The following is a 12,867-nucleotide window of genomic DNA, read 5'->3' on the forward strand; positions in this document are numbered from 1 at the left end:
TACAACTGTAGCTGCCTCCACCAGTGTATGAATGTGAGAGTGAATGAATAGTGGTATTGTAAAGCGCTTTGGGTGCCTTGAAAAGCGCTATATAAATCCAATCCATTATTTTTATTATTATATCAAGCACATAGTAATAATTTTAATCTGAGGATAAAATGCATGTACTGAGGCTAAAAGAAGCTTCAGTGCTCTCAGAAGACTAAAAAGATGGGTAAGGTCAACAATGACTCAAATGAGATTAAACAATGCTGCTGTATGTCCACCAGGAGACACTGGACAGTATAGATGTAAAACCAATATGCCAGCAGTTTATCTCAGTTAACGAGAGGAGAAGGCATGTGTTTGGCTCCTTCACATAGCGGACATTGAGTTGTGGTGTGGGACACCAGTAGTCCATGTCTGTTGCTGTAACAGTAGTTCATGTTTAGAATAAAACATCTCAGCTCACTGATCTGATCGGGGCAATGGTGCCTAAAATGTTGCATAATTTTGCTGAGAGATCTTTTACTTTGTGGTAATCTTAGATGAGTAGTTTTAAGGACAAAAACCACCAGGTCATTCAGTGTTCCCTTAGTGCTAATGTATCAGAGATGTTGGTGCAGTATAACTGAAGTAATGTTGTTAAGTCCTCAAAGTCATATTCTTTTATTGTCATGACTGTATTTGAAGCCATTTTTATTTTTGTATGATACCTGATTTATATGGAATATGACTGAAGTAAACTAAAGTCTAAAATACTTAGTCAGCCATTTGTTTAATAGTAATTTAACATTATCTAATTCACATATAAAACCATGAATTGTAATTTTAAATGGTTTAAAAGCATGTAGAATAGGATATGTAGGCAAGTATATTTCTCCTTTTTTTATCAAGAAGCAAAGAGAAAAAGGGAAAAAAAAAGAAACAAGGCACTGTTCGATGGTTGAATCATCTGTCCCCACCAATGCCAAAATCAAATCTACGCCCTTGCATAGGGGAATTGCAGTAAATGTAGTAGTAAATAAAGTATTTTTTTTAATTTACTGAAAATAAGTATGTCATCATTTTCAAAATTCAATGTAGTGTGCATTTCCTTGGCAATGCAAGAAAAATTTTTCTAAAGATCTCTTTCCACCTAAGTGCCACCTAAGGTGAGAGCCTTATATTTTCTTGTGAACTGTAAATCATAGGATTTATATAACCAGTGACTGGCATGTATTTTCAAAGAAATACAGGTAGATTAAGAATAGTCTTCTGATTTTCAAAGCAACAGTTTTTAAAAATTAACCTTATTTATAAAATGTGTAATATTGCTAAGAGCTTGGATTTTTCACAATACCTGCTGATGTAGCACAGTTATTATGAAATTTCTATTATGCCCATCCCACATTACTGTCCATGCCCTGGTGGGTGTGGATCAAAAAGTGATGAAAGGGGTTGACATAGGCTTCTATATAAAATCAAGGAGCCATGAATACAAATAAAAAAGAATGAGGCAGTTATGGGGGGCTTTCTTGTCAGATATTTGCTTATGTTTATCTGTCTGTTAATGATTTTATTGTCTTCCTTTCTGGAGTCTTCCTTTCCACCTTCATCCTGTAAATTGCAAAATAAATTTAATCTCAATGGCATACACAGGCCTGGGGATGTAATTCTGGGAGGGTTATTTGAAGTCCATTACAGTTCTGTATTCCCTGAGCGGACGTTCACCTCAGAGCCAGATCAGCCTAACTGCCGTGGGTAAGTCTCATCCATGTAGCTGACAAAATTCTCTCATTACTATTATTGCTTAGAATTTAGTTACTCTTTTTCATTTTTTGTGTATTTTAGATTTGACACCCCTGGATTCAGACATGCCATGACCATGGCCTTTGCTATTGATGAGATAAACAAGAATTCGAAGATACTTCCTAATGTGACTCTGGGATACAGCCTTTATGACAATTGTGCTACACTTGAGATTGGGTTCAGTGCAGCATTGTCATTAGCCAGCGGTCAAGAGGAGCAATTTTGGCTTCTGGAGAACTGTTCAGGGACCCCTTCAGTTGTGGGGATTGTGGGTGATCCTTTCTCCACATTTTCTATTGCTGCCTCAAGTGTTCTTGGTTTATTCAAGCTTCCTATTGTGAGTTTCCCAATTCTACTTTTTTGTGTGCTTCTGATATACTGCATTTTAATTGATCTACATTGTTAAATAAAATTATCTGAATGTCCCTTGCAATTTGCACAATTGGATTTTATAATATATGCTTCTTGACAGGTGAGTTATTTTGCCACTTGCTCCTGTCTGAGTGATCGACAGAGGTTTCCATCCTTCTTTAGAACAATCCCAAGTGATGCTTTCCAGGTAGAAAGTTGCACAATAAGAATTAAGTTTTTATCTGAGGTTAATTACTGACAGAAAACTTAGACATGAGCCAAACCAGTCAAAGAAATACTTTTTGCAAAATTTTGCATATTTGCAAAAAGTATTTCTTTAAATAAAAATACAATGTATTTAGGTAAAAAGTGTTATCATGAGAAGTTAACTTTTATTTAATGTTATTTTTTAAACTTTCATTAAATTAACTTTTTGATATTAGACATGAACAAGCAAATTTTCACTAAAAGAATATTTACACATGTACACTAACAACTTCAATCTCTTTTCATGTAGGTCCGTGCTATGATTCAGATTCTAAAACACTTTGGCTGGACATGGGTAGGTCTGCTAGTCAGTGATGATGATTATGGCCTCCATGTTTCCAGATCCTTCAAGTCTGACTTTCTTCAATTAAGTGGAGGTTGTTTGGCCTACTCAGAGATTTTACCTTGGGAAGATCATCCAAATGAATATAAGAAAATTGTGGATCTGATGGCCAGATCCACAGCTCGTGTTGTCATTGTGTTTGCACATCAAATACACCTGATTCATCTCATGACAGAGGTTAGGGAAAATATCATAAAACACATTGCAGGTAATGTATTACAAGAGAGTAAAAACATAACTGCAATGCAATCCACAGGTGGTGAAACAAAATGTGACAGGCTTGCAGTGGATTGCCAGTGAAGCTTGGACAGTAGTTGGTGGACTCCATACCCCTGAATTTATGCCATTCCTTGGTGGAACACTAGGCATTGCCATCCGACGAGGAGAAATACCAGGCTTTAGAGACTACTTGTTAAAAATTAATCCCGCAGAACAGAATAGTGCAAACAACATGGTGAGAGGGTAACTTAATAAACTTCAAGTCAAATTTTCTGTAGGTTATTTTTGTTGACCTGTTTTTGTTTCTCTGGTTGTTGTGCATTTTAGGTGAAGCAGTTTTGGGAAGATACATTTCACTGTAGATTTTCAGCAGACTGGTTGGAAGATGGTGGGACACTTTGCACTGGAGAAGAAGAGCTTAGGAATGCTGAGACTGAACTTTTGGATGTGACTGAACTCAGGCCTGAGTATAATATTTATAAAGCTGTGTATGCTCTTGCACATGCCCTTGATGACATGCTGCACTGTGTTCCAGGGAGAGGACCTTTTATTGGGCACAGCTGTGCCACTTTGCAAAAATTAGAGCCATGGCAGGTTTGATGTCATTTTATACTCCAGTCATTCATATTTTACCAAAACTTTATGGAAGAAAGATAATTGTGTAGCAACTAATAATATAGTTTCATGTCTCGCTGCTTTAAAGAGACAATAGCAAGAAGTTTTATTATTAATTACTGTATGATTGTACATTGATGAACTAAGTAATAGACTTAATTCCAGGTTGCTCCAATAATTGGTGTATAAAAGAAGGAAAAAGTTCATAAGCCTTTATCTATCACTTTTATAGCTGATGTATTACTTGGAAAAAGTCAATTTCACAACTCCATTTGGTGATCAAGTATTTTTTGACGAGAATGGTGATGCCTTACCTATTTATGATATCATGAACTGGCTGTGGCTCCCTGATGGAAGCACTAAAGTTCAGAATGTGGGTGAGGTTAAGATGTCAGCTTTCAAAGGTGAAGAAGTCACACTTGATGAAAACAAAATCTTCTGGAACTTTAAATCAAAAGAGGTAAATTCTCCTATTCATACAATTTGCTTTCAAACAAAAGGATAGTAGAGTACACAATACAAGTATAATTGGTGTTAAATAACTTTTTAAAAATAATAATTTTTACCCTTAAGCCAACTACATCAGTTTGCAGTAATAACTGCCCTCCAGGAACACATATAACAAGGAAGCGGGGAAAGCCTGTGTGTTGCTATGACTGCATCCCTTGCTCTGAGGGAAAGATCAGCAATAACACTGGTTTGTATCATTTGACATTATAATGCATGAGATGTGCGATGTTTCTTTGTGTTTAGCAGTGTACGGTCCTATGGTGGCTTTTATTAACACCAAGTCAAAATTATTGTGAGAGTGGTTTCCAGTTACACATCAATGAAAATATTACTAGATGAAAATACTGACTGTCCATTTTATTGTACAAGACACTCATAATATGACAAAACAGTGTGAAACCAAATGAAGAAATCAATCTCAATTCTTCCCATTTTTTTAGATTCCTTAGAGTGCACCAGTTGTCCAGAGGACTTCTGGTCAAGCCCCCAGAGAGATCACTGTGTTCTTAAGAGAACAGAGTTCCTCTCCTACCATGAGCCCCTGGGAATCTGCTTGACAACCACCTCACTGTTGGGCACATTTATCTGTACTGTTGTTCTAGGAATTTTCACATATCATCGCAGCACACCTATGGTGCGTGCAAACAATTCAGAATTGAGCTTTCTGCTTTTAGTGTCACTTAAGCTGTGTTTCCTTTGTTCACTGTTATTCATCGGAAGACCCAGACTTTGGACATGCCAACTGAGACATGCAGCATTTGGGATCAGCTTTGTGCTTTGTGTCTCATGTATCCTGGTGAAAACTATGGTTGTTTTGGCTGTGTTCAAAGCCTCCAAGCCAGGAGGGGGAACCAATCTTAAGTGGTTTGGTGCTATGCAGCAGAGAGGGACAGTTCTGGTTCTTACTTCCATTCAAGCTGCAATCTGCACTGCCTGGCTTGTCTCTTCCTCTCCAACTCCACATAAAAACACCCAATACTACAATGACAAAGTGGTGTATGAGTGTGCTGTTGGGTCTACAATTGGCTTTGGAGTGTTACTGGGTTACATTGGTGTGCTGGCTTTCCTTAGCTTTCTGCTAGCATTTCTAGCCAGGAATCTTCCAGATAATTTCAATGAGGCCAAATTCATCACATTCAGCATGCTGATCTTCTGTGCCGTGTGGGCGGCCTTTGTCCCTGCTTATGTAAATTCTCCTGGAAAATATGCAGATGCAGTAGAAGTATTTGCCATCTTGGCCTCAAGTTTCGGGCTATTGGTGGCACTGTTTGGACCCAAATGTTACATAATTCTGCTGAAACCAGAGCGAAACACAAAGAAGGCAATCATGGGTCGAGAGACCACCAAGCCATAAAACCAACATCTGTAGGATAATGACCAAAAATCTATTCATATTAATGCAGCCATAATTTGTCCTTTAAATGTTTTTATACAGTTTTACACATTAGTATTGTTTATTTGTACTTTATTTGTACTATAACAAGTACCCATGCATATCTCCCACATCATTGAAAACGTCTCTGAATATCTCTCAGTGCACAACATTATTGGCGCTGTGTGTCAATTTTGGCTGCTCCTTAGCTTGTTATGTAAACATCTACAATCTTCATGGTCAGAATTCTTCTAATGAATTCCACCCATGATTCTTTAAGTGCAGTGACCTCTTGTTTTACGTCTCTAATGATATTATAATAGTTAACTGGTTGAATACTTCACAGCTTTTATCAAGCCCACTTATTATGGTCTACATCTATATATATCGATATAGATGACAGATATATATCTGTCAGTATAGGCTTTTCAAAGAAGAGAACCTATTGTCACAGAATTCACATATGCTTTGATTTTAGAAAAAGATGACTATATCAAAACGTGACTCATTTTCACCATTTTAAATGTAAATTTTCAGCAATGAAAAATGTTAATATTAAATGAGGACATATCAACTTGAATGATTCCATTGCCACAGGAATGGTATTTACTTAGAATAACCCCTTTCTTTCTTAAGATATGGTTAGTCAGAGCACTCAGAGAGCACAACTCTCCGTGAAGGCCAAGGTCTATGCTAAAACTTTGTTTTATGTTGTTTTTATTTTGCTGGTGTCTGACCTTTGACCTATGATTTGAATGATTACATATTAAATAGTTAAATTTCTTTACCACAGAACTGGTTTGTTGGTATATTTGGCTTGTATATTGATATTTTAAGATATATTTATGCAGTGGGTAATTTTGCAAAACATTGTGGCATCATTGTGATACATTGGGTGTTGTATTTAAAAAAGTGTGTTGTAAAGGTTTTTTTTATCTGTGAAAAAATTTTCAAGAAACTCATTGTTTTCTTGAAAGTTTTTTCAAGGTCAATTCTATCCTCGGACTCTAACAATGAAGAGTGAAGTCATGTCCCCCAATGCCTAGTATATCATTGTTAAGTTTGAAAATGTCCCTAAAAACTGACTGACAGACAAGCAAATGGAACCAGTTACATATCCCTTCCTGATAATTAAACCAAATATCGATCTGTCTAATGATAAAGGAAAATGGGCTGGTTCTTATAGTTCTAATAGTGCTTTCCTACTCTGAGCACTCAAAGCTCAGAGTGGTACAGAGACACAACATGCCTCTTCCATCTAAAGTTCACATGCATACTCATTCATACTCCGGTGGATGCATCAGGGAGGAACTTGGGGTTAGTATATTGCCCAAGGGTATTTTGCAAGCATACTAAAACAGACAGGGATCAAATCAACCTTCCGATGAGTAGGTGATCTGCTCTACCTCCTAAGTGACATGCTCTACTAAAACGAATACCTGATAGTCAAACAGTCAAATATAGTGATAGCACCAGTACATATATGTAGGTTTATTCATACAAATAGGATATACTCAAACAAAAGACCCTGCTAGGCTATTTGTCATTAAACACATCAAAAATGTATTTGAATATTAAGCAAGATTGACATTCATTTTCCAAATCCAAAAGTACAAAATCTTTAAAGTACATTTTACAAAATATATGGTTCAGTGCTTTTATACATTTATTAATACAGCACAGCATTCAGACTATGTTTATATATTCATATTTATTTCAGTGTGGTGACATGTCTGCAGCCATACCCTTGAGAGTGCTGAAAAAAATTAAACAATGACGCAAAGCATGTTAAAGGGATAACACACCCCTCATATAAAGTAGAGAGACCTTATAAAAGAAACAATGATACTGAAGGTGGAGATCAGTTATGGGGGGCTTCCAGGTCACATATATTTTCACAGGTGTCTCTTTGGTCTTACTTTTTTTCCCTTTTTTCTTTTTATGCTTTGTGTCTTCTTCACTTTCTTTATCTTGTAAGTTAGAAAGAAAGTTTCATCTCAATGAAATGCACAAGCCTGGCGATGTGGTACTGGGTGGGTTGTTTGAGGTCCATTACACTTCTGTCTACCCAGAGAGAACATTTACCTCAGAGCCTCAACAGCCTCACTGCACTGGGTAAGTGTCACACAAATATGACATCAGCAGAGACATGTACAAATAATAACTATTCAAAATATTCATGACAGATCTAAATTATATACAAGATAACTTCTCTATCTTAGCGTACATATGTCAAAATATTAATTACACTTCTTATTTTGTATTAACATACACTCGTTTTAGGGTTCATTTTGTATATCTCTGCTTGTTTTCATGTTTGCAGATCTCTTTTAGTGAACAATACTGACGTAACGTTTGCTTGTTTGTTAGCTTTGATATTGTAGGGTTCAGGAATGCAATGACTATGGTATTTGCTATTGAAGAGATCAACAAGAATTTAAATTTGCTACCTAATGTGACTCTTGGATACAGTCTTTATGACAACTGTGGTGCCCTTGTTGTTGCACTCAGCGGTGCCTTATCACTAGCCAGTGGCCAGGAGGAGCAGTTTCTGCTTCAGGAGAACTGTTCAGGGATCCCTCCAGTCCTTGGGCTTGTTGGTGATCACTACTCAACATTTTCTATTGCTATTTCCAGTGTGCTAAGTTTATACAATATACCTATTGTAAGTTTTAAGTTTCATATTTTTATGCTTGCACTGTGCATTTCATTTAAGTGTAGTATTGATCCCCTGCGGTACATTTTGGCGGTACTTATAATAGCATTTGGACTGGCTTTTACTTGTATGATGTGTTAATATGTCTCTTGTATATTTGTAATAGGTGAGTTATTTTGCCACATGCTCCTGCCTCAGTGATCGTCAGCGTTTTCCAACTTTTTTCAGAACCATCCCAAGTGATGCTTTCCAGGTAAAACATAATTACCAAGTTAAATGAAATATACCATAGTTTCAGGAAAGGACTTTGAAATTATTTCTAATGACTTTGATGTATTTAATGAATAAGATAAATTATAGAGGTTGCATTAATTGGTTTCAGATGTATATTTATAATTTTTTTAAAATAATACACTCATCTCATATCCACTTAGGTGCGTGCTATGATTCAGATTCTAAAACACTTTGGCTGGACTTGGATAGGTCTTCTAGTCAGTGATGATGATTACGGACTCCATGTTGCCCAATCCTTCCAATCTGACCTGGCTAAATCTGGTGATGGTTGTCTGGCCTACTTAGAGATTTTGCCCTGGGACAGTGACCCAAGTGAACTGAAGAGGATTGTACATTTGATAAAGACATCAACAGCTCGTGTGGTCATAGTGTTTGCACATGAGATACACTTGATTCAACTAATGGAAGAGGTTGGAAATAAAAAAATGTTCACATAGATAATTTTTATTGCAGCATTGTACTTTATTTGTCTAGACAAAAATGACTGCCATTGAAGGTAAAATAGGTATTCTAATAATTAGATTAAACTGATAACATTAAAAAGCAGAAACATCATAATGAAACTTAATCAGTTTTATGTTATCAAAATGCCCCAAATGTGCAAGAAAAATAAACATTGTTTATTTAACTAACTTCATATCAATAACTTGATAACTTAATAGCTATAGTGAGAACCTACATAAATTTTGTATTCTAAATTTATTATCATAGGTAGCGAAGCAGAATGTGATAGGTCGCCAATGGATTGCAAGTGAAACATGGACAACAGCATCAGTGCTCCAAACAGCCCACCTCACTCCATACCTGCGTGGCACATTGGGCATTGCCATCCGCAGAGGCGAATTACCAGGGCTGAGGGAATTCCTGTTAAAAATACACCCAGACCAAAGTGACAATGGAAGATACAACAATAATTTGGTAATAATTCTGAAATAAATATAATTTGAAAGTATATCTAAAATGAATGAGAATGAGACATGAAATAAATAAATATTTTCTATTATCTCTCAATACTTTTATTCCATTACAGGTAAATCAGTTTTGGGAATTCACATTTCAGTGCAGATTTGCACCAGCTCCTGCAGGCTGGCTGGAAGGTGGAGGAGCGCTATGCACTGGGCAGGAGCATATTGAAAATGTGGACACTGAGTTTTTTGATCTTTCTAATCTCAGGCCTGACTACAATGTGTACAAGGCCGTGTATTCTCTTGCATATGCTCTTAATGACATGTTGCATTGCAAGCCAGGAACAGGACCCTTCAGAGGGCACAGCTGTGCTACTTTGCAAACAATGGAACCATGGCAGGTATGGTATCAATTTATACATTTTTGTTTGAAAAGCTACTGTGTCACTGAAGTTTTTGTTATTGAAAAAGGTCCATTATTCTATAAGGGCACTGATATGTTTGCAATGAATTTCCATTATTTTCTTTCCAAAATAAAAGAAATGGTAGAAGTAGTATTTTTTTAAATAATTAAGAAAAATTAGATGAAACAACATTCTGAATTACAGTCTACCTTGATGCTGTTCCTTCTTTTTTTCCATTAACCTTCATTAGCTCATACATTATTTACAAAATGTCAACTTCACCACTCCATTTGGTGATCAAGTATCCTTTGATGAAAATGGTGATGCATTGCCAATATATGATGTCATGAACTGGTTACACCTACCTGATGGACAAATTAAAGTTCAGAATGTTGGTGAGGTTAAAAGGTCAGGCTTTAAAAGTGAAGAACTCACCATTGATGAAGACAAAATGTTCTGGAATTTTGAATCAGGAAAGGTTATTTTTACTTTTCTAAATAACTTCTTTTATAAAAATACTGAGTGAAGTAGTGTATATTGAACCTTGTATGTAATCAGTTTGTCTTTCTCTAGCCACCCCGATCAGTGTGTAGTGAGAGCTGTCCTCCAGGCACCCGGATGGCTAGAAACAAAGGACAACCAGAGTGCTGTTTTACTTGCATTCCATGTTCAAAGGGAAAAATCAGCAAAAACAACAGTGGGTATTTGTAATTCAAGGATATTTTTATTTTAATTTTGAGAAATTATACATAGTTATATACAATTGATATCATCGATTATATGCCTTCCTATTGTTGTCAGATTCCTTGGAGTGCACCAGTTGTCCAGAAGATTTTTGGTCAAACCCTCAGAATGACCACTGTGTTCTTAAGAAGACAGAGTTCCTCTCCTACCATGAGCCTCTTGGTATTTGTTTGACAACTGCCTCTTTGTTGGGCACATTTATCTGTGCAGTTGTTTTAGGGATCTTTTTCTATCATCGACGTACACCCATGGTACGTGCAAACAATTCAGAGCTGAGCTTCTTGCTCTTAGTATCACTGAAACTATGCTTCCTGTGTTCACTGTTATTCATCGGAAGACCCAGGGTATGGACATGCCAGCTGAGGCATGCAGCATTTGGCATCAGTTTTGTGCTTTGCGTCTCATGTATCCTGGTGAAAACTATGGTTGTTCTGGCTGTGTTCAAAGCCTCCAAGCCAGGAGGGGGAACCATTCTTAAGTGGTTTGGGTCGATGCAACAGAGAGGGACAGTTCTGGCTCTTACTTGTATTCAGGCAGGAATCTGTACTGCCTGGCTTGTCTCTTCCTCTCCAGCTCCACATAAAAACATGCAATACCAAAATGACAAGATAGTGTATGAGTGTGCTGTTGGGTCTACAATTGGCTTTGCAGTGTTACTGGGTTACATTGGTGTGCTGGCTGTCCTTAGCTTTTTGCTAGCATTTCTAGCCAGGAATCTTCCAGATAATTTCAATGAGGCCCGACTCATCACATTCAGCATGCTAAGTTTCTGTGCCGTGTGGGTGGCCTTTGTCCCTGCTTATGTCAACTCTCCAGGTAAATATGCAGATGCAGTGGAAGTATTTGCCATTTTGGCTTCAAGTTTCGGGCTATTGGTGGCACTGTTTGGACCCAAATGTTACATAATTCTGCTGAAACCAGAGAGAAACACAAAGAAGGCAATCATGGGTCGGCTCACTATAAATGAATAGAATTAATATAATTTGGGTTATTTAAATTAATCACTTAATCGGTTGAATTCATTTCACATTTTGTCTCCAACAGTAATAATTTAGGGTCGCTAAAATCTTAAATCTTTTATCAAACAATAGTATGGCTAATAGATTTTTTTTAAGAGCATTATCATGGCAAAATGTTATCTTAGAGAAATTGTAACTTGCTGGATTGTTCGCCTCACCAGATCTTTTCTCCCCTCAAGTTGAAACTTTTGGATCTCAACCAAAAGAATGCACAAGAAATGAAGTTACAAATTCTAACATTCAAAGGAGTTGCAGCTGTAAGCTAAAGATATTCCATTCAGAGAAGATGATTTTTTGTGAATTCATCCTTAAAGGCTACCTGAGAAAACAAACAAACAAAACAAAAACAAAAACAAAAAAAAAAAAATGAATGCTGCCATTGTAAAAAAAATTGACCTAATTTGAGCTCCTGCTCCTGAAAGCAATGGGCAGACACACACAGACACAGAAACAGAGACAGGGGCAAACAGAAAACAGAAACTGACCATTTGCCTTAAATGTGTTGTAACATTTTGGTTGTCCTCAGTATTTTAATCTTAATATGGGTGTATTGTTTCTCACAATAAATCGATGTGATAAAATCTGTTTCTGCCTAGAGAACATGAATGTAAAGGGTGAAATTCATATTGAGGTTAACAATTAATTAAAGCTTCTGTGCTTGGGTGTTTGTGTGTGTCTGTGCCTGTTGACAAATTTAGGTAGGGATACTATTAAAATAGCAATAATACATATGCTTTTTTCTTTATTGGGCAAAATTAGTAGGAGTTTCAGGGAGTGTAGAACACTGTCTAAACACCTAGATAAACCAGATCCAATAAAAATGCAGAGTCACAGACTAAACATCTACTGAATCTTAATCTATTCTTCACAGATATTCTGATGAAAACGTCAAATAAACAATTAAAAAAAACAATACAAAAATAGTTAGCATCTGCACTCCTAACTCAAATTAACAATAAGTGGTACCATTACGTCGTGAATTAACCTGTCAATAAAATACTTCAGGTTTAATATCTAACATATCATGTAAAATAAACTAACTTTAGCCAATACTTCCATGATGCTTCAATGCAGATGAAAGCAAATTGTGTTCAGCACATACTTAACATGGCTGCTATGCTAATTCTCAAAACAGGAAGTGATGTCATCATATTATACTCGGACAAGTTAAATGATCCACCCCCACCCCTTTTTTTACACAGAGTATAGCCTTTAAAGAATACAATTATCAAATTTGTTTAAAGTATCTTGGGTCTTATTCACAGCTAACTGAAAAGTATATGAATATATGAAACCAGAGGAATTGTACTTAAATCGTATGCATTCAGCTCTTCCTACGTCACGGTTTCCTTCAAAATATGTCTTTGCAAAAATTGCGTAAAAAGCATTTGCAGCAAA

The 12,867-nt window shown here is 36.4% G+C and overlaps 2 protein-coding genes across 2 annotated transcripts; both read left to right on the top strand.

The window, feature by feature from the left end:
• Positions 1-226: 226 nt before the first annotated feature.
• LOC147314752 (extracellular calcium-sensing receptor-like) lies at positions 227-5,429 on the top strand. Its single transcript, XM_086260414.1, has 10 exons — positions 227-256; positions 1,559-1,722; positions 1,813-2,107; positions 2,243-2,329; positions 2,639-2,908; positions 2,988-3,185; positions 3,278-3,544; positions 3,798-4,025; positions 4,139-4,262; positions 4,516-5,429. Exons 1-10 carry the CDS (start codon positions 227-229, stop codon positions 5,427-5,429), a joined length of 2,577 nt encoding a protein of 858 aa, XP_086116540.1.
• A 1,891-nt stretch (positions 5,430-7,320) lies between these two features.
• Positions 7,321-12,009, top strand: LOC147314753 (extracellular calcium-sensing receptor-like). Its single transcript, XM_086260240.1, has 9 exons — positions 7,321-7,562; positions 7,818-8,112; positions 8,270-8,356; positions 8,538-8,807; positions 9,109-9,315; positions 9,428-9,703; positions 9,957-10,184; positions 10,280-10,403; positions 10,508-12,009. Exons 1-9 carry the CDS (start codon positions 7,453-7,455, stop codon positions 11,419-11,421), a joined length of 2,511 nt encoding a protein of 836 aa, XP_086116366.1. The 5' UTR covers positions 7,321-7,452; the 3' UTR covers positions 11,422-12,009.
• Positions 12,010-12,867: the final 858 nt, after the last annotated feature.

Source organism: Aulonocara sp. 'chitande type north' Nkhata Bay, linkage group LG14 (genome assembly GCF_057382095.1).
Source record: "Aulonocara sp. 'chitande type north' Nkhata Bay isolate Kocher_YH1m ecotype deep benthic linkage group LG14, A_spYH_male_GT1.1, whole genome shotgun sequence".
Lineage (NCBI taxonomy): Eukaryota > Metazoa > Chordata > Actinopteri > Cichliformes > Cichlidae > Aulonocara > Aulonocara sp. 'chitande type north' Nkhata Bay.

Bases quoted from the DNA above. Each gene is read 5' to 3' on its own strand.
- LOC147314752 (XM_086260414.1), top strand. From the start codon at position 227: ATGACTCAAATGAGATTAAACAATGCTGCT. The intron at 257-1,558 runs GTATGTCCACCA...TCCTTTCTGGAG, and splicing joins TGAGATTAAACAATGCTGCT to TCTTCCTTTCCACCTTCATC. The intron at 2,330-2,638 runs GTAGAAAGTTGC...CTTTTCATGTAG, and splicing joins TCCCAAGTGATGCTTTCCAG to GTCCGTGCTATGATTCAGAT.
- LOC147314753 (XM_086260240.1), top strand. From the start codon at position 7,453: ATGCACAAGCCTGGCGATGTGGTACTGGGTGGGTTGTTTGAGGTCCAT. The intron at 9,316-9,427 runs GTAATAATTCTG...ATTCCATTACAG, and splicing joins GAAGATACAACAATAATTTG to GTAAATCAGTTTTGGGAATT. The intron at 10,185-10,279 runs GTTATTTTTACT...GTCTTTCTCTAG, and splicing joins GGAATTTTGAATCAGGAAAG to CCACCCCGATCAGTGTGTAG.